General features: G+C 43.2%; 1 protein-coding gene across 4 annotated transcripts in view; it reads left to right on the forward strand.

The window, feature by feature from the left end:
- Positions 1-424: 424 nt before the first annotated feature.
- arhgap17b (Rho GTPase activating protein 17b) overlaps positions 425-27136 on the forward strand; it is a 33833-nt gene continuing 7121 nt past the window's right edge. For 2 of the 4 annotated variants that reach the window (XM_042707801.1, XM_042707807.1), the window contains exons 1-16: positions 428-1043; positions 6417-6456; positions 17011-17115; positions 17366-17442; positions 18435-18546; positions 18627-18703; positions 18882-18987; positions 19720-19788; positions 20079-20160; positions 21298-21425; positions 22827-22938; positions 23526-23607; positions 23902-23982; positions 24485-24598; positions 24823-24914; positions 25656-25821. In XM_042707801.1, coding sequence (XP_042563735.1) covers positions 991-1043; positions 6417-6456; positions 17011-17115; positions 17366-17442; positions 18435-18546; positions 18627-18703; positions 18882-18987; positions 19720-19788; positions 20079-20160; positions 21298-21425; positions 22827-22938; positions 23526-23607; positions 23902-23982; positions 24485-24598; positions 24823-24914; positions 25656-25821 — 1496 coding nt within the window. In that variant the 5' untranslated portion in view covers positions 428-990. Of the gene's footprint in view, positions 1044-6416; positions 6457-17010; positions 17116-17365; positions 17443-18434; positions 18547-18626; positions 18704-18881; positions 18988-19719; positions 19789-20078; positions 20161-21297; positions 21426-22826; positions 22939-23525; positions 23608-23901; positions 23983-24484; positions 24599-24822; positions 24915-25655; positions 26100-27136 lie in introns of those variants that run through there. The other 2 variants (XM_042707800.1, XM_031569480.2) reach the window with 2 other exon arrangements.

A 27136-nucleotide genomic window follows, 5' to 3' on the forward strand; every position in this document is an offset into this window, starting at 1 on the left:
TAGCCTATGGAGCCTTAGAGTCATAATAGTTGAGGGTATTCATGGTTAATAGTCAGACACAGGTGGTGTAATGTAATCACCACCTCTCCATTATTCAGACAAATACATCGAATAATTGCCGAAAAGAGTTCCAAAACAGTTAGTTTACGTCAATATGTATGGCACATTACCGCGTAAAAGATTATGGGTTTACTCCACCCGTTTTTTTCGGACAGCTTTCATTTTTGCTGAGTGACAAAAGTGACCACCAGGCTGCAGTAGGCTACAGTTCTAGATGCGTGAATGGGACAGGAGTTCACCTTGATCATAAGTGTTTTGTGGTAAAAAAAAAAGAAGTGTTTTGTGAACAATTATTCTGACTCAGTAATGTGTTGTTAGTAAGTTACGTGTTGTCTACCGTGATTTACAAAATAACATTGTACATTACAATAACAGGAAATAGTAGGTTACGTCCAATTTGCCTGACTGTAAACAAGCTCATTAAATTGTGAGCTAAATGGTGTGTACGTTTATTTATTTTTTAAATCATAGTTACATAAATTCTAAGCGCGCCGTGATCTGACAGTTCGGCACATTCACCACCAACTTAGTGTAAGTGAATCAATGGCATAGCAATGTACCGAGGTATCATATGTCATTGGCCAGTTTGCAATTGCTTAATGTAGGGAAGTGAACACGACTTCCTCCTTCTCTGTCCTATGGCTCTACGAGTGCTTGCTTACTCGGTGAGCCAGGAAGAAATGTGGCGATTTGAACAGAAAAGGGTCTTGTAGATGCCGTGTTATTACTTCAGTCTGCAAATAAAACTTTGCGTGTGGTGACAATCCATTTTACTTTTGCGGACTATTTAGCCATTTGCTCAGCAGCGCGCAGCAGTGAAATACAATGGCAGCAACCAAGCCTTCTCAGAACCAAGTTTATGGAACGATATAACGGGGAGGCCTGATAACTTCTTAAAACTTGTGGGCGACAGCATTTTAAGGCTTGAAAATGAAGAAGCAATTTAATCGAATGAAACAGCTCGCCAACCAAACGGTTGGAAGGCAAGTACATGGATCATTACAAAACATGTTGTTTGTTTGATTGTTTTGATGCAGATTATAGTATATTTGTATGACATCAATGTTGAAATAGACCTGCTAATACACTTTGTAACGGCCCTGTAGCCTTCATCAGGTTTGTCTTGACGAACACATTTTAATGACATTTGTATAAACATTTATGCAAAGCTATGGATAGAGCTGTTATTGAACTGAAAGTGCTGAGCTAAGAAATTGAGAGACGAAAAATCATGAGTCTCTCTGTTTTTGCTTGGTAAAAAATCTCAGTGGCAGACTGAGTGTCATTGAGTCATTAAGGACTAATAATGTAGTACAGTTTAGCCAGACCATGGGTTCTGTCATAAGACCTCGTATTGGTGGAGTAAAGCCCACTTAGCTCTGAGGAGCTAAAGGCCATGGGAATGTTGCAACAGTAACAACAGAAATAACAATCTTCCTTATTTGAATATTTTCCAAAATTCACCCCTGGCCCAACTGGTTTGTTTAGTTTTGAGAAAATTGTCATGTTACTCTAACTGAAAACTCTGCATGCAGGTACCTGTTCTGGTCACATTCGGGTGTGCTTCACTGCCTGTTCCTTCATGTAGTATGCATCATGTTGACGTTTGGAATTATTGTTGTTATTAGAACATGGGGCATCCAATGTAGTGTCCCGGGGGCTGCGTATGTATTTATGAATAGCAGATCTGTGCCTTTCAGGATATGCCAAACAGATGAAGTGGTAGTTGTTGCTGCGCCTCTGAAGTGGAAGAGGCCGCAGGAAGTGAAAAGCTCAAATTAAGAAAGAGATGATGATGCAAATGACACTGAGAGGAAAGCAGTTATTCATGACTCATGTACACAGTCTCCCTCTTTCATGTAGCCATGTGTTGTCCTAGGCTTCTGCAGCTGAACGGACTCCAGGGTAGATGTGGGAGTGCGCTGTATTTGAGTTGGCAATATAGTGATTACTGCAGAGGGCTAGTGAAATGTCTTGCCCCATGAATATATGAGGGCTTTCTGCAGAGACGGCCTGGAATACTCATTACGCCTCTAAGACACCAAAGCAAAGGGCCAGAGCATCATTTACTACAGACTTGAGCGAGGCTCGCTGTGGGGTGGCAGGGACAGGGATCTGAGTCCAGCCTTTTGCTCTGTTTAATATATTAAATATTTAGTATAATAATATTTCAGCTGATGTTTTTTGAATAATCTGTGTTGTTGAGGCTTAGTGTACCATGAGTGTGGCTTGTCTTGGAGAAGAGGTGGCAAAATGGCCAAAGAACCTCTGCCAACAGGCGCAGATTTTATGGCCGTTTCTCTAGTGTTCTCTGTGTTTTGGTTGTTGGTTACATCTCGTTAACGCACCTGGCGTATTACTTGGCCCTGGGACCTCTGGCTAACGGCAGAGTGTGTGTAGTCGGCAGGAGGTCACTGGCTGCCTGAAGACGTACCACACACATTATTGGCCTGTAGCTGATCAGAATATTATTGTTGGAGCAGTTTGATTAGTAAATCTACTAACCCTCACACTAAGAACTCTCTCCGAAGAGTTCTATTTATTGACAAAACAGGCAGCTAGCCAGCCAAAGTAACATGGTTGCTCCTACAAAAACTACCAAAAGACTAATTCCACAAAATGAAAATAATATAGAAATAGTATATGACAATGGTATATGAATGGGAAATGACAATAAGATTGGGTTTGACCACTATATATGACCATTATATACTTTAGACATGATGAGCAGCTTTTGCCACGAGCAGCTTTAGACATGATGAGCAGAGTTTGGCTACTCTAAAATAGCTGAGTGGCATGTTACTTTTATACACTGATGTTCTGAATAGATATCAAATGTGGTCACTCACAGCTGTTTCTCACTCACAACACTTTCGTGTAACTTCCACCCATAGCTGACAGTGGCTTTGAGGCAACCCATAACCAATAACCAGTGTGATGTTGATAGCAGGACAGTGCTTCAGTATAACCTCCATAGGTGACATAGTGGCTTGAGGCAACACATAACCAATAACCAGTGTGATGTAAGCAGGGCTCTTTATTTTAGCTCTTCAGTTCTCACAGAAATAGCAGAGACCTCTCTATACAGCGAAACATGTTTGAAAAAGACAGCCGGAAACATTTCACTGCAGCTATCGAATGCAGCTACTTGGCTTGCAGGAGTTTATTCTTAAAGATAAAGTCTGTGATTCGAATCCGCTACACTTTTTTTTTAAATAGTTCCTTGCGGTCCTCTAGTTGTCCGTGTCCTCTCAAAAACTATGGTGTCAGAACCCAGTCCAAGCTCAATACATTCCAGCCAATGAACATGGTGCTTCAGAAACTCAGAAGGGAGGGTTTCATTTAATATGCTGTTGAGCTCAAACACCAACAACGCTTCACTCAAAATCATGGACTCTACCTTTACAGGACTTCACATATATACAAAGAAAAGGCCTATTTGAGGAGGACACCACATTGCCATGTCAACTGTAACTTGATGTTCTAATGGTGGAGTCAAGGTCTGGAACACAATCTCTTATTCTGGGTGTCCTTGCTATTGATTTGGGATTCATGACATTTCAGTGGCCCATATTTTGCCTAATGCCCTATTAGCTCTCCTCAGTTCAATACTAACTCAATATTGATGGGGAATCTAAAAATACCTGAGCTGGCAATCTGTAAGTGTTCAGGATATTTTAGAGGGGTTTCCCATCATATATTTTACATAACTGCGGATTAAACCCCGGTGGTCTCTCAGTGGAAGATGTTTTACACCAAGACCTGTAAATGGATGATTGTGGGTGAAACAATTCCCAGCTTGACTCTTTTGTGGCGCGGCTAATTGATCCCAGTGCGTAGACAGGAGAATTCTCCTGAGAAGCCTCGGTTTGGACTCCTGCTGACTCCACAGTCATGTAGCTCCTCTAATACTACCCTAATGAGTAACTCTACTCTACAGTTACTCCTGTGGTAGAGCTACCCACTGCTCTGCTCCCCCCGCGGGTGAATGCTGGAAGATATATGACCCCCATTACTGGCTCTGAGTAGGGTCTCGTGCAGCTTCTCTGCCAGCTTCATGAGCCATGAGTGGGACCATATGCCTTTCTTCCAGTAATTCAGTTGTTTTTTCCATAGGGCTGCTGGTGTGCATTTGTGTGCATGCATATGTATGTATGTATGTATGTTTGTGTCTGTGTGTTTTGAATTTGATGCACAAACATGTGTGTGCAAACATACGTTTTTTTCATGAGCCAACGTGAAATGTTTCTCATATAGTGGTTTGGTGGATTGTCTCCTGGTCTCACACGCTGTTCAGTGTTGGCACGACTGGGGCTTTGCCTGAGCTGCCTGCCTCTCCGTGACTCACCTCATTATCCAGATGTGTTCGGCCGGGGGAATAGCATGCTAACCACATCCATCTGAGGTCCCATCCAACAACCCTTTCAGCATACTACCTTTGTGATGGTCATGTATGATCACTGTATGTCAACATAAAAGTAAAAGTTGAAACGCTTATCTATTGTATGTAATCCAGGGCTATAGATTGTGTGTGGTATGATGATAGTTTGCATTTACACAAACATCAAACAACAACCGGACAGTACGGAAAGTCCACTCATAAATTCAAATTTGAATAGTTTCTGATTTGGTCAGCAGTGTGCAATCCTGAGATTTGTCTTTTTTCCCTTTGAGTCTGCATGTTCTACAGGAATCAACAGACAGAGGAACAGGGAGGAGAGCGTTCTGATGCAGCACTGCACACTTCCCTTTTCTCTCTCCCTTTGTTTCACATCAGTATTCCCTCACACTACCTGAACAGGGCTTCTCCATACACACAGAGACAAGGCTGCAGTCGTACAGACACATATTGTTCTGGCACATCTGTGTGGTGCTTGGTCATTTTATGCCTTGTCTGACTTTGAGGCGTAGTTGCCTCTGCTGTGGGCTTTTGTATTTGTGATTTATATAAGGTTTGATGTGTTTTAGGAAGCGAGGGAAATAGCCTGGTGGTGTTGAATTGTGGTTGCTGGATTGTTTATGGGGGGAGGCGATACAGAATGGCAAAAGCATATGGTTTGTTTTTGAGGAGGCCTTTTGAAGTGCTTTTGTGTCAAATGTGTGCGTAAATCTCTCCTGGAGATGACTGTGCGGACAAGCCTTGGTCTAAAAGACATTAACCAGCCATGGAGAAAAGGCACCAATACAGTTGCTCTTCACTCTCGCTGGTCCACAGGGTGGACTGGCTGTGTTGTGTACTGATACAGCACTCTGTTTACATGTGGAGGGACTGGAATGCCTGAAAAATGCCACATCTGATTGGAAATGTATTGAAAATATTATGCACTGTTGCGATACGTTATATGTATAATGTATCTTCTATATATTGTACCATAAAACTTTGGTTTGTGTAACGAGCCATGTTCACAGCAGTGTGCGGGTACCTCAAATTGATTTCATGGTGCTGTAACAATAAGCTCTTGGCACGAGAGTTCTATTTGGGACTCCATTGTAATAGCCAAGGGTAGTCGTGGTAGTTCCCAGTGTATTGTTTAAATGCCTGGCTTCACGGTCACATCCTGTTTTCACCAAGGCTTTACCCCCTGAATCATAGTCTGTCAGCTGCGGTGCCAGAGCGAGAGAGGTTTGACCTGCTGGCAACACACCAGCTCGTTCTTAATAACAGCAGTGTGCAGTGAGATACAGTAGGTCAGGAGGGACACACATAACAGGCCAAATTGCTTTGGCTCCACTACCCACTTCCAGCACCAGACCGATGACATGTATGTGTCTAACTTATCAACAGTATTCCCCCCTTGCCAACCCACCCCACTCCTTCACGGCCTCTTCCCAAGCTGTTGCCATAACAAGCAGTCAGGAATGCCGAGGACATGAAGTTTTAGAGAGTTTATGTTACATTTTCCCCATCTTGGTTAGCTGACGGAGTGTAAACAGGATCAGTATGTGTGTAGGTATTGGACAGCTAATTTTGATAGGAAGGAGTTGATAGTGTTTGCTTCCAAACCATTAAAAGATACAGCAGATCAATACGGTGAACAAACAAAAGTAGATAAAGATCCTCTAAACAGGGCTGAAGGTCATTATAATCGATGGGCTCTTTTTACCCCTGAGTCAAATTTGACATCTGTTCAATTGACCCCCTGCCCCCTTCTCTCCCCTACCTCTCTGCACACTATGATATGTGAGCCACAGTGCAAAACTAGTTGCAGCTCTCAAATATGCCTGCAACATGCATAGCTGGAAATTGAGCTCATATTTGTATTGTTTTAATTAAGACAGCATTACTCATATTTGTATTGTTTTAATTAAGAGAGCATTACTCATGTTTGTATGATTTATTTTTGTTTCCCCCACAGAGCTGAGAAAACTGAGGTCCTGAGTGATGATCTTCTCCAGGTGACTTACCCACTCTCATTTCTCTGACATACACCACACACACGCTCTTTTACAATCATAAATACTGTCATTTCTCTGACATACACCACACACTTGCTCTTTTACCATCATAAATACTGTCATTTCTCTGACATACACCACACACTTGCTCTTTTACCATCATAAATACTGTCATTTCTCTGACATACACCACACACGCGCTCTTTTACAATCATAAATACTGTAATTTCTCTGACATACACCACACACTTGCTCTTTTACCATCATAAATACTGTAATTTCTCTGACATACACCACACACGTGCTCTTTTATCATAGTTACAGTCTGTGTGTGTTTCCTTGTAATCTGATGATTGAACCTGAAGTGTAAAAGACTAATGATACAAATCAGTATTCATTTACATTTATGTGTTACTTTTTCCCTTAATCAAAATATGTGTGGTGTATTTCTTCAGATAATTTACACGTCCATGATGTGTAAAAATACAGGATTGGTTTATATGACTAACCACTTGGGCATGCATACTTAAATGTCAGAAATCTTAAAATAACAATAGGTTCATGATTTCATGGGTCTGTCTTAAAGGAGTTATCCGTAGTCCAGACACCACGCATTTATTAACAGTATTGCATTCCAAATTCAATATATTGGAGAGCGTTATCTCCCCCCTCCCCTCCTCCCCAGACTTGAAGCTCATGCGGGTTGCCAGGTTGAGGACACTGAACCAACATGAGCGATCGCAAGACGAGCTCAGCATTAAACTTTGACAATGGCAGGCGATAACGAGTCCAACACTATAAGTAGATCAGCTGATGTAGAAGTTTGCAGTGTTTCTATTGTTTGCAAATTGTAAACCAGCTCATATTATTTTTTTATTCTCTGACAGTGTTAGCTAGATGCATGGCTGGCTATGTACGTTATCCAAAGCTAAGCCTGTAATGCCGAAAACACGCAATATGCTGGAGTTAGATTTCTTTCTTTCCAGGCCCCAATAATGATAACATATTGTTCAATTTAACAGATACTCTATAAATCATTTCACATCTATTTCTGAGTACTAGCCGACTTGCAGCCCGATGCAGATCTCAGTTATGAAGTGCCCTCACCAGTGTCAAGTGAAGCCAGTGAGGGCTGGTCAGGTGCCTCTGATACAAGAGGCAGAGGGCGGAGAGAATGAGTTAGAGAGAGGAAGAGGAGGAGGAGAAGGAGAAGGAGAAGAGAGTGCAGGTCCTAGTGGTACAAGAGGCAGAGGGCGGAGAGAATGAGTTAGAGAGAGGAAGAGGAGGAGGAGAAGGAGAAGAGAGTGCAGGTCCTAGTGGTACAAGAGGCAGAGGGCGGAGAGAATGAGTTAGAGAGAGGAAGAGGAGGAGGAGAAGGAGAAGAGAGTGCAGGTCCTAGTGGTACAAGAGGCAGAGGGCGGAGAGAATGAGTTAGAGAGAGGAAGAGGAGGAGGAGGAGAAGGAGAAGAGAGTGCAGGTCCTAGTGGTACAAGAGGCAGAGGCATGTTCTTGGGATTTTGTAAGATCCCTGAGATTCAGAGTCACGTACGTGAGACATGAGACATTCTGTCTCACGGATAAAACGAGATAGGACCGGTGCGGTCCTGGTCCAAGACGCAGAGTACAGCGGAAGAGCCAGAGGAAGAACGACAGAGAGGAGAGAGTGTCTAACGCTGGCGAAATTTGACCATTGATAGTCACAAAATTGAATAAAGTCTTCTAAAACAGGTATATGGTCACGCTGGTTGTTGCAGAGGTAGTCAACACCCGTGGCCCGTCCCTCCTCCGGTGTGACTGATAGCAGTTAGAGTGTGTTAGCATGAAGCATTAGCCAGCTCTATTGGGATCACTTCATTGGCTGCAGCACATGGACCACAGTATTAATGTGAGTACTGGAATGTTGAAATAACTTAAAATGCCCATCCCTACTAGTAGCTGTGATAAATGAGTCAAGGTTAGCTAGCTTTAGCTGAAGCTCAATGCTTACCTGTTCTTGGCATCCGTCTTAAAATCCCTCTGGGTTCTTACCTGTCTCCATCTTTCAAATGCATCTCCAATACTTATCCGCATTTTACTACGTCTGGACATGCAGCCTTTTAGAAGGATGCCAAGGCTTTTTTGGTTGGTTAGAATCAAATATTATCTCTGATGGTCCAGTTCATTTGCTTACTTCCATGACGGTTGCACGCTTTGTTCGCCTTCTTATCTGGCAACCCAGGGTGTAAAAATGGTACTGGAGAAATGGGCAAAGGGTGGAATCTCACATAACAGGCCAAAAACACAATCAATTTTCCCAAACGAACATTTTAAAAGGAGAACTGGCTGTAGCATTGTTGTCGGAGAAGCCAGTATTTCAGTTTGGCATGTTTCCTTAATCTCTGATTACATATAATGGTCATTTTAGGATTTAGTACAGTAAATGTACTACATATTGGTCCGTTATGCAAACTAACAACAATACGAATTCACTTACTAACTAACTAACCAACAAAATAAGAAAACCTTCTATGTTATCTATGATTGTCACACATCTAGGGCTGCAACTAACGATTATTTTGGTAATCGATTAATCTATCGACTAATTTTTCGATTAATCGACTAATCTAATGATTATTTCCCATAGCAAATTAAAATAACGACTCAAAATGTTGGAATTTGAATTTCAAATGTATTTGAGTAACAAATGTAATCATAACACATAAATTAAATAGTAATACAAATTAAAGTGCAAATATGCTTTTAAAAGTAAAGAGAAAGTGCAAATAAAGTTTTAAAAGTAACTCAAATTAGCAATCAAACCTCTGCAAGTGCAAAATAACGCAAGAATAACTGGGCTGCAAGTGACATTCAAATTCAACTTATGAAATATATATTTTTTCCACAATCTTTTGTTTGAAGAATGCTAAGTGGAGGAGGTTAACTATTCAGAACAAATGAAAATACAGGCTACTCTGATAATTCACTGATTTACTACACTGCACTTAACATAAATGAAATAGCGTTAGCAAGCATCCTCCATGAGACATTCTGTTTTCCAACATGTAAGCTTAAACCTTACTATAAGTTATAGAGATATCATATATGTCTATGTGTTTACATGATGGTATAATTCGAATCTTTGCTTAGTCGGACTATGCTTTCTTTCGAGGGTAGGTGCTATTATCCCAATATACATGGCAGTGAATAAATCGAATCATTGGCCGAAAGCATGTCATATCCGATACGATAGGTAGCGCTGTTTTTATTACAACTAGTGGTGATACAGCCCTTTCCGCTTGACCTCTTCACCACTACCAATAACAACAACAGTTGATTGAGCATGAATCGCGTCTGTTCATCGGTCCAGAAATGCGTGTTGCCTCTTGGGTTGTTTGTTTGTTTGTTTGTTTGTTTCTGCCAGGCCGATGTGTTTATAAGTTACATTATTCAAAGGTGAAAGATAAAAGGCGAGAGAAACGCACGCACATTCACACACGCGCGCAAATAATGGGTTACAGCCTAAACGCATTGCCCTTCTGCCAGTTGCATCAAATTGTTTTAGTACTTCTTCGCTGTCGATTTCCAAATCTGTGTGAATATTCATGAGAGCAAGTCCAGTCAGTCTTTTCGTAGATAGATACAAACCTTCAGGACGCAATGAATGTTTGGCTAGAAATTTGCCGAACTTTCCAGGGCTTGATAAAGTTCACTGCGTAACTCATTTAGCTGTTTCCAGCTCTGTATCTGCATCGTCAACGCTGGGCATTAGTTGTCTGTACTCCGATTTTATAGTTTCCCCATTTTAATAAATATGCGTTCATGATATATTTTTCTTCTTCTCGCGTAGCAGAAGGTACGCACAGTGCGTACGGCTGCATGCGCCACTGGAACTCTGTGCAATTAATACAATACATAATAGGCTAATTGATACAATATCTCCTCGTTTGAGTGTGGTTGTTTGAGTGCAATGGGAGTGTATGATCGATGTTGTCTATAAAGGTATTTAGGTAAAGGTATTTACGGGAAAATATCTCGATCCACCTGTCACGTCTCTGTCTTTAGAGGGCAGCGCCAAATAACTGAACACAACTAAACTCACGCGTGCCTCGCGGCCACAATACCAAATTTCATCATATTTGATAGAATGAAGGACATATTAGTTGTGAATAGTATCACCGAGTTTGATAGGTATTGGTCAGGTAATAGCCGAGTGACAGCTGATTTGCTTTCTGATTTGACAGTACTAATTCGTGGTTTTTTTCAGCGCCAGATAACCGAACACAACTAAAGTCACGCGTGCCTCGCGGGCACAATACCAAATTTCATCATATTTGATAGAATGAAGGACATATTAGTTGTGAATAGTATGACCGAGTCTGACAGGTATTGGTCAGGTAATAGCCGAGTGACAGCTGATTTCACAAGCATTAACTTTAAACCAGAATATTTTAACTTCCCGGCATAGTCGCCCCGTAATGCCGTGCAGCGGGCGCATACTGTTATACTCTGTGATGCACTAGCTCAACGACGTTCCCTATATGTTCCTTACCGTTCTAATTACATGTCGTTGTTCTGTGTTGGGGCAGAGCTTATACAGGTGGGTGACGGTAGCACAGTCTGTTCGTGGTAACTTGCACCAGGGCATAAAGCCCGTGCCATTGTGACAGTGTGTTGTGTTTTAGTGTTTAATAAAAAGCCATAACAAATATACCACGCTTCCGTGATTTGTTACAATATAATGGTCTTGCTTCTATAATGTATAAACACGTAGGTTACAGGGTGGGTGTGGCAGAGAGAGAGAGGGAGAGCGATGATGCACACGGATATATCAGATTTAGCGACCGGAGCAAAGTTATGTTGCTGTAACGTTGAACTCTTTGCAATCAATAAATACAGTACTTAATAGGCTAATTGATACAATATCTCCTCGTTTGAGTGTGGTTGTTTGAGTGCAATGGGAGTGTATGATCGTTATTGTCTATAAAGCAGTGTTTCTCAAACTTTTTCAGACCAAGGACCACTTAGCCAATAAAAAAAAATTCGCGGACCATTTAACTAAATATCCCCGGAACAACATGCCTCCTACCCAAGACCTGGCGCCAGACAATTGTTAGCGCACACATGATTTTCGCGGGTGGGCTTTCCTTTTGTACGTACCAGTAGGCTAGTTATAGATATGACAATGCGCAAGGCGAGTTTGAAAGGTATTTGGTCAGGTAACAGCCCTTTGACAGCTGATTTGCTTTCTGATTTGACAGTACTGCTGTGTGTTTTAAGCAAATAAAATGTGGACTGTTTACAAGCGGGCACCTGCTATCCTTGATTATACAGTAAATACGTTGTGAAATGAAACAAAAACACATCACAGTTAAAGATGTATTAGTATTGATTGATTCACATCGATATGAATGGATGACATGACTAACAAGTGGTGGGAAATTAATATGAAAGTATTTGTTCGGTGAATTAGCGCGTTCTGTCCAAACAGTCGCAGTCAACGTTTTTGTCAACACTGGCACCACATAAGTATCGTAATTTGAACGTCCTTATACGTTTTTAAGGAGGGGTTGTAAAGGTACTCATATCTTCGGACCTCTTCTGTTATGTTTGTTCATAGTCAACAAGAATAAGCTTGTGAGACAGTCTGCAGGATATTCATAAAGTATGTTAGTATGTACAGTTGAGACAACGTATCGTCTCTTTCGTCTTCCGGGTCACGACCTGGCAGGGAGGGAGGGAGGAGGGCGGCGGGATCTCAAGCATGCGCAAAGACGCAAAGTCCAGTTCCTTATCCAATTCACCGTTACATGCCGCAGTAGTCGAACTATCAACTGGATCGGATCGAGTTATCCAGGGGTGTTAGTCCGACTATGTGCGGTCCGACTACGATCCGACTAAGGTGCTTACATGAAACGGATAATGCGATTTCAGTCCGACTAAGGCAGTTATTCGAATCCATGTAACCACGGTCTATGATAATTGCTGCTGGACACTCACTGTTCTTGTGCTCCCACAGCTCACTCTTATTGAAATACTGGAATAGTGCTTCTTTAACTACTAATAATTGACCATCATTGAGAAAAATGACAACTTTTCTGTTAGCCATATCTCATATGCAGCAGCTACTAAAGCTAACTTTGTTTATTGTTTCCATGGTAACATGAGCCGTCTCAGAATAATTCGCTTTTCAGTCCGCCATTTCTGATATGCAGCACATGAAGGTACGAGAACGGAGGGCAAAGAAAACGGTGCATGATTTGTATGCTAGGCTATTTGCAGATTCTGTTCCATTTTTCTCAATGATGGGTCAATTATTATTAGTTAAAGATGCACTATTTCGCACTTCCTATAGTGCATTGCAATGCCGAATGAAAATTACCGGTAGCTCTGCTAGCGTCTGCCAAAAAAAAAAAAAAAAAAATTTTTTTTTATATATATTTTATGACGCGTCGACAATAAAAATCATCGTGGACAATTTTTCATAATCGACATCGTCGATTACGTCGACTAATCGTTGCAGCTCTACACACATCCAAGGCAGTATAGTGGTGTGCGTGTTCTGAATTATAAGATAAAGTTATGATATTGCTCATTTATTCATTCAGGAAATCAGTACGTCATAGTACTTCTCACAGAACATTACTGATCTTCTGCTAGCCTCTCTACCCCTCCCTCGCTAATCTCAGGTTGTCCTGCTTTTCCTTTCAAGTGTGTGTGTGTGTGTGAATTGGACTTTGCTCTATCATTGCAGTTTGCAACACAAGAAATTCTTTTTTTTTTTCTAGTGTTCACAGCTCTGGAATGTTCCCTATGTTCTCTTGGGAGAGGGCTGTCCAAGTCGCTCTTGTATCTAGATGTACTCACAGGAGCACCACAGAAAAGTTCTATGGCTAGTGGAATTTCATTCAGGCATTTTCCACCCTCTATACGCGCATGTGCATATGCTTTACTCACAATAAACAAACAGACACGATGGGTGAATTTGCTGAGGAGCTCTCAGCCTCTGCTGTCAATGTCTGTTGCTCTTTTAGCTGTAAAAAGGGAACTTAGTAGGAATAACTTGAAACTTGTATTGTTTGATTTGTTTCCTGTACTCTAAAAGAGTGTGTACACTGAGCATTGTTCTGTAGTTCCAGTCGCAGCTTAAGAGTTCTGCTGTCTGCTACGAGGAACAGTAGCAGGAATCATTGCAATTATTCTCTCTAAAACCATTTTTTGTCCATAGTTCCAGACTGCTGCACCAGGAGGCTTTTATTAAATAAATCATCTCCCTTTTCCTCTTTTTCCTTTGCGAAAAAGTTATCACAACACCCCAGATTCACAAGTAGAATCTTATGCTCATCCTGATGATTGCATGGCTGTTCTATTCAGCCATTGATCATGGCGTGTAGGTGAGATGGAGGGATCTAGACTGTTTTGTCATTTCCCTCAGTCATACTAAGGCGTGTGTTCTGCCACCAGCTGCTCCTCATACACACTTTGCTCTCATTATACCCCTGTCCCCTAGTGGGGTTTCCCATTGGCACTTCTGGCCGCACCGAGAAGGTGTGCCAAGATCATCTTCATTTCTGTTACAAGTTGAACGGCGCCAAACTGACCTGAACCAGCCCACACACACCGAATGATGTCGGAGATACTATATGCGGTTCAAAGGTTTAATCTGGAATGTTTGAATAGTAATTATAACAATGATGGTAAATGGTAAATTGCCCATTGGCATTTCTACCACAGTGATTGTGTTTAGGGAGACATTGAATTCACAAAATAAACCTATTCTCTCATTGTGACAACTGATATGAACTTGATAAAACAATACATTCCATCCATGGTTGTTATCTAGAGAACTAGCAAGCTGGGAAGCTAGCCCACAGATAATTAGAAACAGCTAACATTAATGTTGGCAAGGATTTGAGCTTAGAAATAATGGAATCAGTTTTAACCAATCGACTTCCATGATTTATGACAAAATGGGCTACGCTGAGCTGCAAAGTGGCGTAAAGCAACATCATTTGTGTGGATAAACGGCATAAGTATCCGTCTGAGATCCTAGCTGTGGAAATAAACACATTAAGACCCCATATATAAACTACCACACTGGACTTGGAGGCTTTGCAGGGGGCAGACCTGGTTTACAAGCTCCTGTTTACTGCAGTTCCCTCAGTCTCATCATGTGAGCTTTCATTTCCTGGCCCTCCAGCTAGGCTAGTGGATGCAGTCCGATTCATATGCTATCTTCAGTCATGCTCATGCAGTTGGGAATTTGATTGCCGGTCCTCCCAGTCTTTTCCTTGGCTCTCTTCACTTCTCGTCATTTCCAGCGTGATTATTTGCTGCGCAGTGTGTGTGCTATCTCATCACTGTACTCTTCCCAGCCTAAATTAACTGTTGCCCTATTTCCCCCAGCACTTTCCCCTACAGCTGCTGACACAAGCAGAAGCTTGTGAAGAAATAGGATGCCAGAGCAACTTTCCCATAATGCTTATAGACATGTTTTATGTGGAGTTTTTAAAGGCCATGCACATGTAAATGTACACTCACAAAGGTGTTCAAAACCACCAGTGAACACACACACACACACTCGCAAAGGTGTTCAAAACCACCAGTGAACACACACACACACACACACACACACACACACTCATGAAGACGTTTCTAAACCACCAGTGAACACACACACACACACACACACACACACACGCACATTCATGAAGATGTTCAAAATGCCAGTGTGCATTTGATGCATTCGCTCTGTAGCCTGCTGAGTGATAAGAACTTCTACTTCTGGCCTCCCCCCACTGTGCTGTGCACCTGGGGGAGTCGTTACAGCCTGACTCCCATTACTCAAACCTCCTTGGCACAGAGGAGAAGCACCGCTCTCCTCTCAATGCCATAACTCAGAACAAACACCTGGCATGAGGATTCCCCCTGGTTAACACACAGGCAGATGGGAAAGAACTCAAATTGTGTGCATGAATCCAGGTGAAGGATATTTTTATGACTGGTGTGTGTGTGTGTGTGTGTGTGTGTGTGGGGGGGGGGGGGGGTGATGCCCTGGACACAGCAGTGGTGGGCTGAGGCTGAGGCTTGGGGACAGAAAGAGTTTTTGAGGCTTTGGAGGAAGGAAGCGGGTAGCAGACAGACAGACAGACAGACACGTGGCAGACACAGGAAGTACCCAGGACTCAGTGCCAAATGTCAGAATGGGGCTCGATAACACTGTCGCCTAGTTTAGGTGTCAGTTCTAATAGTCCATAACAGGAGTTGGCCTTTTAATCATTTTTTAAATTTAACTTGGCTGGCAGGGATTTTAACTCTGAGAAAGCACATCGCTGTGTGTTTTGCTGAGCTTGTCTCTGTCAAACCCACATTCACTACGTGCATTGTGGTCTGGAACTGTTCTGTTAGACTCAAGCAGGGCTCAGGGTATAGTTAATGAGTGTTGATCCATATTATATTGAAAGTGACGTTACAAAAATTCTAAATCAGAATGACTGAGCCTTGAAGAGAGATAAAGTTCTGTGTGATATTCTGCTCTGTTCTGTTTTCCATGACTTCATATAAAAGACATCAGTAAACTGTGAAATATTTTCTAACCTTCTTGACAACTGCAGTATCGTCACAGTGACTTTTCTTGGAAACCACTCCCCCCTGCCTGTGTCCAGGCCTTAATCCCCAGGGACTGAGTAGGGGACACATGAGGACATAAGGGAGACATAAGGACAGTAGGGAGACATAAGGGAGACATAAGGACATAAGGGAGACATAAGGACAGTAGGGAGACATAAGGGAGACATAAGGACATAAGGGAGACATAAGGACATAAGGGAGACATAAGAACAGTAGGGAGACATAAGGACAGTAGGGAGACATAAGGACAGTAGGGAGACATAAGGGAGACATGAGGGAGACATAAGGACAGTAGGGAGACATAAGGACATAAGGGAGACATAAGAACAGTAGGGAGACATAAGGGAGACATAAGGACAGTAGGGAGACATAAGGACATAAGGGAGACATAAGGACATAAGGGAGACATAAGGGAGACATAAGGACATAAGGACAGTAGGGAGACATAAGGGAGACATAAGGGAGACATAAGGACAGTAGGGAGACATAAGGACATAAGGGAGACATAAGGACAGTAGGGAGACATAAGGGAGACATAAGGACAGTAGGGAGACATAAGGGAGACATAAGGACAGTAGGGAGACATAAGGACATAAGGGAGACATAAGGACATAAGGACAGTAGGGAGACATAAGAACATAAGGGAGACATAAGGACAGTAGGGAGACATAAGGACAGTAGGGAGACATAAGGACAGTACAGACGTGTTTTGTCCTGCCCACTTAATGACTTCAACATGGATCTTTAAACATGAAAGCTCACTAGCACATACGTGTCATTCGAGGTAACATCGGTGTAATATTTAATATTTTTTAATATTTATATTCCTCATGCACTGATTGCTGTGTGTGTGTGTGTGTGTGTGTGTGTGTTTATTTATGTGTGTGTGTGTGTGTGTGTGTGTGTGTGTGTGTGTGTGTGTGCGCGCGCACTCGTTCTGCACTGCAGATTGAACGTCGGATGGAGGCGGTGCGATTCGTCTCACACAATGTCCACAAGAAGATGCTGGGCTGCCTTCAGGGTCAGGTTGGGGCCGACTTGGACAAAAGACATGTAAGATCACAGAGGACCTCTGCTGGTGCCTGTTTCCATGCTTTTCCACTGCCCCTGACATATAATGTGAAATAAAAGGCACAGTGACAATCACAGTGACTATACTTATAATAGAGGGGAGTTTTACGGCAAAAGTGTCTTTCAACTCTCCCTCACAGAAGAAAAATAGTGTGACAATCACAGTGGCTTCTACTCATGTGAAGAGGGAATAGTGTTTACATTTTCTATGTCTTTCAACTCTTCCTGGCAGAAAAAGCTTCCCCTCACTGCCCTGGCACAGGCCATGAAGGATGGGAGCAGCCACCTGAGCGATGAGTCTCTGATTGGGTGAGTCGGGTCGAGGGGGAGCTCCCCACCTTCAAGGAACACAAATCTCTGTACTTTTTGTGAAATTGTGTATCTGTGTGTATCTTGCTTTGATACACTTGTGTGGTCCTCACATCCACTCCGACACATGCACTGATAGACCAATCAGGCCAGGGTGCCTGGAGACTGTCCAAATGAATAAACATGCTCTATTTCTCAGGGCCAAGATCAAACAAGGCTGTGAACTCATTCATGCAACTATTTCTCTTGTACTGCTGTAATAGTTAGGAGGAGAGGTATCTGTTGGTTTTGTGACAGTACACATATAAAACGTATGTTTAACTTGGTAATGTTGGAAAATAAATGTAGTATGTAGCTGTGGATGTAATCTTCTTGGTTTAGTGTAGTTTCTGGCAACCGGGATATGTGATAAGTGGACCATTCTCTCACTTCATATGAAGGCAAACTTTGAATGTGTATTTTGCTGCTGGCCTTCCCTCTCAACTGATATTTTAATTTCACACAGCAACGTGTAGGGGTGGAGCAGGGACAATCATTTGGTCATCTCTGTGGACTAGCCTCTCAACAGATCTGTACCATAGAACAAGTCAACAGAGCTGTGACCACAAATGCACACTGCAGCTATTAGGCCACAGTTGGGGTGTGTCTGGAGTTTGTCTGGGTGATGGTCAGTAGTCTTGGAGAGACTGGGAGGATGAGGAATGAGATTGACAGAGAACTAGCTCAGGAATGGATCTCTGCATTCCAGAGCATGTTAACAACACCCTCTGTGTATGACCCCACCAGCCTGAGGAATGTTAGCATGAATGATAAGGGCTTCCACTCCTTTGCTGTTAATATGTGTGTGTGTGTGTGTGTGTGTGTGTGTGTGTGTGTGTGTGTGTGTGTGTGTGTGTGTGTGTGTGTGTGTGTGTGTGTGTGTGTGTGTGTGTGTGTGTGTGTGTGTGTGTGTGTGTGTGTGTGTGTGTGTGTGTGTGTGTGTGTGTCTCTAGTAAGATGATGGACCTCTGCGGAGAGGCTGAAGACAAACTAGCATATGATCAGAGTCAACATGAAGTGCAGATTCAGAGAGACCTCCTGGATCCTCTAAACCAGCTTGCAGAGGTCAGTCCTGATGCCAAAAAAAGTTTCTGCATCACCACTTGGACACAACTTTAGTGTTTAACCCTGCTGTGTGCCTCCAGGTGGACATTCCCAACATAATGAAGCATAAAAGGCAGCTAGCCAAGCTGGTTTTGGACTATGACTCTGCTAAAGCCCGGTAACTAAGGAACCTTTGACTCATGCAAACAGCACATTCTGAACTTCCCTATATTAAGCAACATTAGTGTTTGAATCAGTGCTGCATGACCATCCAAGTACTAATCATTGTTTTTCAGTTCAGCTCCTATAACAGCATTTCTTACTGTGATGTTTAACTCTTGTGGATTGTAATTCAGGTACTATCAGGCCTCAAAGTCGGTGGGAAACCAGGCCTTGGCTGCAAAGGCAGACTCCCTCAAGGATGAGATGGATGAGGCCCTTAACAAAGTGGAGATATGCAAGGTATTCAGAAACATAATTTCTTAATACTCCCTGCCTTATCCATCTTGAGCCAGAGAGGGTATGTTGAGGAGATGACAATGGCTCATTCTCAGACCCTCTCAGGAATCTGAAGAACAGACTCAGACAAAGCCCACTATTATGAGATGGTCATGAAAAGACAAGGGCTGTTCATAAATGCCACTGGGACCAGATTCAGAATCAGTTTAGGCCCAGTAGGTTGTAATGAATCAGGTGAGATGTTTGACTAGAGAGCCTGAACCCAGATCAGAAACGATTCATAGGGATTTGTGTTCTGGCCTTGGAATCTTGCCACCAGCAAGGAAAACAAGGAACCAGACAGGAGCTTTAGGGGGAGGCACTAAGTGCTCTGGTTCTGCTTTGTTTACATGATGCACATAGTAGGCCACAGGACTGGTGTTACCAGCTCCTTCATGTTAATGGATTGCCTGGAGCATAGTGGAACTATGTAACACATCTTGGTGCTGCTGTTATTGCTTTTTGCATATGCAAATTTTAGATATGCTTTATTAACACCCTCATCACACACGGGCCAGCTTATATTAAATAAGGTGTTGAGTTAAATGTGCATGTTTTGACTTGCACATTAAACTCTACTGTTGCTATACGGACAGGCAGGAATGTCTAGAGTGTTTGTTTCAGTATTCTCTCCCTCTCTCCCATGTATTGAGTTCATCCACTGGCAACTGAAATCATTTGTATTTCCCCACACAGGATCAGCTGTCTGCAGACATGTACAACTTTTTCTCAAAGGAAGGGGATTATGCCCGCTACTATGTCATGGTATGTTAGTAGTGGGAGCCATATGATTTCATTCTGCTGGTTGCCTCCAGGCTAGGGGATAAGTTATACAAGACTGTAAGGACAACTGCATGTTTGAAGTAAATGATGATGTACTGACGCGTAAATGTTTAAAAAAAAAAAAAAAAGAGTTTGGAGGTCATACGGTACAAAATGTAATTGAAAAACCTGTACACTGGAATTACCCTTCCGAACCTAGGTTTGGATTTATCAGTTTTTCTTGGGATAAGAAATGCACATGGTTTGTTTTGTGGTTGTTTTCTTTGTTTTAGTTGCTAGAGGCGCAGGCTGACTACCACAGGCGATCACTGGCCATTATTGAAAACGTCCTGCCAAACATACAGTCCCAGCAAGGTAATGACACCAGGGCCACAGAACAGTCGTGGTTTTACAGGCATCGCTAAGGTCTGGTGCTGCTTTTTATGAACTCCAGTGATCCGATGCCAGCTGCTTGTCTGCTTCAGAGAGTCCGGCGAGGCGTTTGCCAAATGTCACCATTAAGGGGGAAATGAAATGTGACACTGCGTAATAAGTCAATTAATTCTACTTAAAGCCCTTTTGTTCTGATGCAAAGCAGATCCTTCTCAGATTGCTCCCTGTCAAGCTGATTTAAAGATAAAACTCCCACTCAGTAATGTTTTACGTATGCCATGTGAGACTTTCTTAGGTAAGAGCATTTCAGTGTGACTGATTAACCCGAGGTGACATCAGTACTGCCTAGATGTCATGCACTCCGGAAATGAAAACTCATGTGTGAGAGAACGCCATTATGTCATCACCATGAAAGCATGACCCGCTAAAAGCCTTTGTTAGCTTATGTGGAACAAGTAAAGCGGTAGACATAATGTGTCTATAGAGAATAGCACTTCGTCTCTCCTGGGTAGTTATTTTTGTGCCACATTTACCCAAAAATCTCACAAGGGTGGCTTCTACCCCAAGGTTGAGTAGTTATGGGTTTGATCGGTTTCTTTTGTGTGCTTTAATTCGGTGAAACTCCACTTGTAAAGCACCATCACATGAAGGCTAATATAACCTGCTGCCATCGTCATCCCTCCTTGAGTGCCCATCGATCACAACATATTTTAAATCAATTTGGCCTCTTCTGAACACAATGTGCTCTCAGCTATCTCCTGCTCATTAGCAGACATCAACAGCAGCGAGAGGAAGGTGCTAATAACCTTGAGGGTATTGCACTGTGGAGTGGGAGGGGGGATTAGGGATTGGAGGATGGATTTAGCAATTTCACCATATTTATTTTTGGTTCATGTCAAAGTCCTTCACTAAGTCCATGACAAGGCTAGAAAACAAGAAACTAAAGGCTAGAAAACCATTGTTCACATGATCTTGGAAATTGACATGAAGGTTTGTATGTACAGTATGTAAACAAAGTAGCTCAACACATTAGATATTTGACTGCGTCTGAGCTCCTGGTGGGCAGTGCACCATCTGGAGGCCAGGCTGTGATGCTCTCTCCTCTCCCCCCTGCCGTAGACTCATGGACGGAGCAGCCGGCGTTCGGCTCCCCCCTGGAGGACCACCTGAAGCGCAGCAGCAGGGACATCGCACTTCCTGTCGAGGCCTGTGTGATGATGCTCCTGGAAACAGGGATGAAGGAGGAGGTGCCCCACAACCACACGCCTATCTGCAACACATAGCTTGTAGACAAATATGAGCATATAGACAAATATGAGCAGTTACACTCTCAGTACCCATCTAGAGTACACAGCATGCAGTGATACATACGCAGACACACAGATAGTTACACTCACAGTTATTCAGTACATACCAGCACATGAGTGTAAAAACAGAGCATTCGTACAAAAAACACTGTCTACCAAAATACAGTACCCCTTTTAGCATAGAAATGTACATCAGGGGTCGAGAGCGTTTTATGAGCGCTGTCTATTATCACAGGACCTCAGGGCTTCTATGGTCTCATGTGTCAAGAAAGGATTTCCACCCATAAAATAATTCCCAAATATTCCCTTTTTATCTTTTACATTGTGCAGTCATCATTTACTGTTTCTGGCGAGACACACCAGTCTGTCTGGGTATCACTAACATGAAGGATAAAAAATGACGACCAAAGTCAAAACGGCGTATACATTTCTGGAACTAGAGGCTCGGTTACAGATGTATAGGGAATTGAGTTTCTGGACAGGGCAACATTTGAGCCAAACCCAAAAAGCCTTGTAGTTTGAGCCAGGAACCAATCCTGAGGTAAATTCTAGACAGGCTACAATAGAAAAAAAGGGTTGATGGGAGTTTAGATTCCTGACTTGCTGGTTAAAAGTCCCTTTGAATACACAAAGAAAGGCTCAACATGTTTAAAGAGGCATCATGAAGCTCAACATGTTTTAAAGAGCTTTAGCTTTTGGCTACAACTAGCAAGCCAACTAGCTTACAGCCAACAGACTTGTCTAGCAAACAGCAATGACAATAACATTTGATACTGATAAAAGCTAGCTAGCTTGCTTGATAAATTATGTATTATGCTGTAAAAGCAGTTTCAATTGGATTCCGGCCCAGAGCACAGAACTACATAGGGAATAGTTTGGGCGGCTAGTAGGAACAACAGGTGGGGTTTTCTGTCTCCTTCACATGACCATACACCTTCAAAATGAATTTGATTGTCGTATCAACACTAGCTACCTACAAAAATACCTTTAAAAAGCTACTGAATGTAGATTTAACCAATAAGGGAAACATTAACAAAACAAGACGTGAACAAACTTTAATAGTGACAGAACATACAGTAACAACACGCAGTATTGGTATTACTGATAGTCAGTCAACTTCTCCTTTTTCACCTCTAACCCAGACCACTGCTGCTAACTATAGATCTGAAAGGAGATGATCATTTCCCCTCAATTCAGGCTTGTAAAAAATAGTTCTTTCCTGCCAAAGATGTGAAAGTGTTACAGTCAAAATAGTGTCTGAGCATGAACCACTTTGCACGTCAACAATAAGTGTGTCAACTCAAAGTTGGAATTGGTTGTTCCTCAAACTCCAATGTTCAGGGACTCTTCCGGATCGCAGCGGGGGCCTCCAAACTCAAGAAGCTGAAGGCAGCGCTGGACTGTTCCACCTCCCAGCTGGAGGACTTCTACTCTGACCCCCATGCTGTGGCTGGTACGGTCTAACTTTCCCTACAACCTGTAAAATACACTCTGAAATGAATAGCAGAAACTTAGGTGACGTGTACCCACCATCTTTGATTTGGGTCCTGACCACAGGAGTGGTTCTCCATGCATCATCCATCCACTGTGGGGTTTGTGGGGCTCAGTAATTAATTGTTGTGATGGGTTCTGGAGCAGTGTAAACAGCTGACTTCTGTGGTGGGCTCAGACTGTTTTCCTACTAAGCAAGAACTATCACATAAATAATCAAACACTTTGATTGTAATAAATTACACTGCCTTATGAAATAGCCATTACCCCCAGTACTGACCCAGTAAAGGGTATGAATGGCCAGGAAGTGGTTCAAGAAGGCTGGGGTTGGAAAAGGAAGTGGTTCAAGAAGGCTGGGGTTCGAACAGGAAGTGGTTCAAGAAGGCTGGGGTTGGAACAGCAGCCTCCCATTTCCATTGGCCTAAATACTCAGAAATTCCACATCGGCTTGCAGTCACACATTTGATCACGCTTTTATCTCTTCATATGTTGGTCATCATTCCCTCTCTCTTCTCCTCTCCTCCTCTCTTTTAATGGTGGTGTCTGCAGGAGCCTTGAAGTCTTACCTGAGGGAGCTGCCTGAGCCACTCATGACCTTTCACCTCTATGATGAATGGACTCAAGCCTCAAGGTAAACCACATAAATCCAGCATCCCTTGAGTCCTGCTACAGTGTGCACGTGTGTGTGTGTGTGTGTGTGTGTGTGTGTATGTGTGTGGTCGTCTGTGTGTGTGTGTGTGTGTGTGTGTGTGTGCACGTGTTTGTGTATGTGTGTGGTCGTCTGTGTGTGTGTGTGTGTATGTGTGTGGTCGTTTGTGTATGTTCATGTATGTAGTGTCAGATATGCATTTGAGAGATTGTGCCTGAAAAACCCCACCTCTCTTTCTCCTTCTCCTTCTCTCGCTCTCTCTCTCTCTCTCTGCAGTGTGCCAGACTCAGACAAACGACTCCAGGCGTTATGGGTGACCTGTGATAAAATGCCAAAGCACAACCATGACAACTTTAGGTGCGTATGTATGTGTGTATTGGACTGTGTGTGTTTGGGGTGGTCATTCCTAACAGCAGAACATCTAAAATGTCAAATCCATCAGAAACACCATTGACCACCTCTTTGTTCAAATTACTGGTGCTTGTTATTTCAACTTTTTTTTTTTAAATTGAGAATGGTATCCAAAGAAAGATAGTCCCAGGCAGTAGACTGCTGCAAAACTTCTAGCTCAAAGCCAAATGTGTTGTTAAAAGCATTGTGGGCATTACTCCATATCTCTCCATATCTAGTTGTATCAAAACAGAGTTGTGAGAGGCCTTTGCCTTGACTTGGAAGGATCATACGGAATCATGACATGACCAAAAAAATCCCGGCAAGGTGTCAAGTGCTTTCATTTAATGGCACATTGCAAGTAACCAGATGTGAGAATGATGAAATGATTCCCAGGCCAACGTGTATATGTGGCTTTTGGCCCAGTCAGTGTCTCACAGAATTGGAAAAGTCATTTTTGTGTCTTCAGGTATTTGATCAAATTTCTGGCTAAGCTTGCTCAGGAGAGTGATGTGAACAAGATGACTCCTAGCAACATCGCCATAGTGCTGGGACCCAACCTCCTTTGGGCCAGAACAGAAGGGTAAGACTGTCTATGGAAAGTATCATAGATCACAGAACTGTGCAAATGTCAAAATGATACACCACACAGACAGAACAAAATGTGTGTGTGTGGTTGTGTGTGTGTGGCTGTGTGTGCGTATGTGGGTTTGTGCGTGCCTGTCTTTCTGCTTACGGTCATCCATGGCTTGCAGTGTGTCGTCACAGAGTCTCGGTCATTGCCTTCTCTGTCCTTTCTCCCCTCAGATCTCTGGCTGAGATGGCAGCTGCAACCTCGGTCCATGTGGTAACCATCATCGAGCCTATCATTCAACATGCCGACTGGTTTTTCCCTGATGGTAGGACCCGTCTGCTTCAGAAATCTTGCTTTAATGTTTCTCTTCCCTCTGTCCCACCTCTCCATGGAATAATAATTTCCCATTGAGCATAGCTATATTTAACACATTAGCATTGCATTATTTTTTCCGTAACACTGATGTAATTTAAAGCAAAGCCACCATCCTCCTTCTTAGTCCCTTCTATCGTTAAGTGACCGCTAGTAGGCATCACGCAGGCCAGCAGGTATGGAGCTGTGCGCTGTGTAAATCTCAATCCCAGATGTCTTAACAGAAGTGCTAATGTTAGCACCCACGGGTTGTAGCAAAGATCGTCTTTCTCCAGTGTTCTCTTGTTTTAGCTTCCTTTCAAGCACGCCCACTTCCCATGCCCAACGCTACTGGTTCGAGTCCTGTGCCAGACTAGGCTTCTCTAAAGGCATGCTTCATAAGCACCTAAGGGCCCATGCACACTTCCTGTGTTGCGTGTGCATGACTGCTGCTTTGCAGAACTGCGGCTTGGTTGCTTGTGTGTATTCACACTGCTGATGCGTCTGCTGCTCTCTGGATTGGTCTATTTTGCTGTCTGTTTCTGTGGACAACTGCTTACCTCACACGTGAAAAACAGGCTTCATGCCAAAGCTTTACATGTCTCACAGCTGCATGCTCTAACCTGTTAACACGGGCTCTGAAATGAAAATCAACAGGTAACGCAGCCGGTGTGCAAGAGGCGTAAGCAACGGCGTGTTTCTTATCTGTCCGCAGATGTGGACTTCAACGTGTCGGGCATGTTCAGCGCGCCCTCGCACCCTGCCAGCCACCCCGGCTCCCCAGGCCCCCTGGACCCCGAGGCAGCGTCCTCCCTGGAGCGTCGGCGGCCAGGCAGCCTGACGGGGCCCCCCGAGGGCAGCGAGAGCCCCCGCAAAGACAGGTACCCGACCCAGCCGCGGCTGCGCAGGCAGGACTCGCAGCCCGCCACCAACGTGTCGGCACTGTACACGGTGGCCAACGAGTCCATAGTAGTGCGAGAGACCCTCGCCCCGCCCGAGCCACACGTGTGACCCTGGTGTGACCTTTGACCTCTGCCTCGGTAAAAGAGAGGGTTTTTGAAGGATTTTGTTGGCTTGTTTGTTGATTGTGTCCTATCGACCACTGTAAACTATATGAAACACAATAAAAATGGAGGTGTCTTTTACTCCCAGTTTCTGATGGCTATTGAAGAGAAGTCATTAATTTTGGAAAGGTTTATGCATGTCACATGCTAAGTCCACCATCAACAATGCTGTGAAAGCTTACAGTTGTGCTCAGTAGGGTTGAAGTTAGGCTTGACTCTGTCAGTACAGGTGATGGGTGCAGCCTACTGTAAAACATCAGTGCAAAGGTTTATGACTGTAGTACATATTCATGAATCATCCCGCTCATTGGTCAAACAGATTAGATAACTAATTATCAGTAAGGCAGAAGGGTTTACATTTTAATACAAATTAGGAGGTTCTGTTCAGGGCTGTTCTTTTGACATCATCAGAAGTGTCAGAAACTTGCACCCACAGGAGTTCAAAGGTCATAAAGTTGAAAGTTCGATGTTGTCATGTGGTCTTTCAGCTGCAGTAAAGTCATGAGTCATGGTTTACAGAGGAACATAAACTTAAGCAAGTCAGGGAATGTTGCAATTCAACATTTCTCTGTCAGTGTTATACTGGCTAAGTGAACACAAATATGTCCAACCACTGACAAACTTGAGTGAAGTAATTATTTACCACAGATATTCAATGCATACTTAAATAGGCCTAAAATGATCTTAAAGATCTGACTTCAAGAAAATGTTGAGGAGAACCATGATTTATGTTGGGCGGTTTCAGATGTCAATATATTAGTCCCTTGATGGCCTATGGCGACTTAAACCATTGATGAATGCTCTCCTCAGGCCCACTGCATATGTGTGAGTCTGTGCTCAGCTTGTGTCGGCTTGTGTTGCTGTCGTGGCAGTGGTAGTTGTGTGTCACCCTCCCCCCCTTCCTCCAAGCACTCAGGTGTCCTATCTCTTATCCTCTCTTGGGTGTGTTCTGTTTGTGTGTTGTGGGTCTGTACTGTTGGCATGAGGTGTATTTCTTGGTGTGTTGTGTGTGTGTGTGTGTGTGTGTGTGTGTGTGTGTGTGTGTGTGTGTGTGTCTGTGGGGTTCTCACTCTCTCCCTCCGCACCTCTCCTCTGTAGCGTCTCTAGCAAACAGCCCGAGCGCACGCGCAGA

This window comes from Clupea harengus, chromosome 1 (genome assembly GCF_900700415.2).
Source record: "Clupea harengus chromosome 1, Ch_v2.0.2, whole genome shotgun sequence".
Taxonomy (NCBI): Eukaryota; Metazoa; Chordata; class Actinopteri; order Clupeiformes; family Clupeidae; genus Clupea; species Clupea harengus.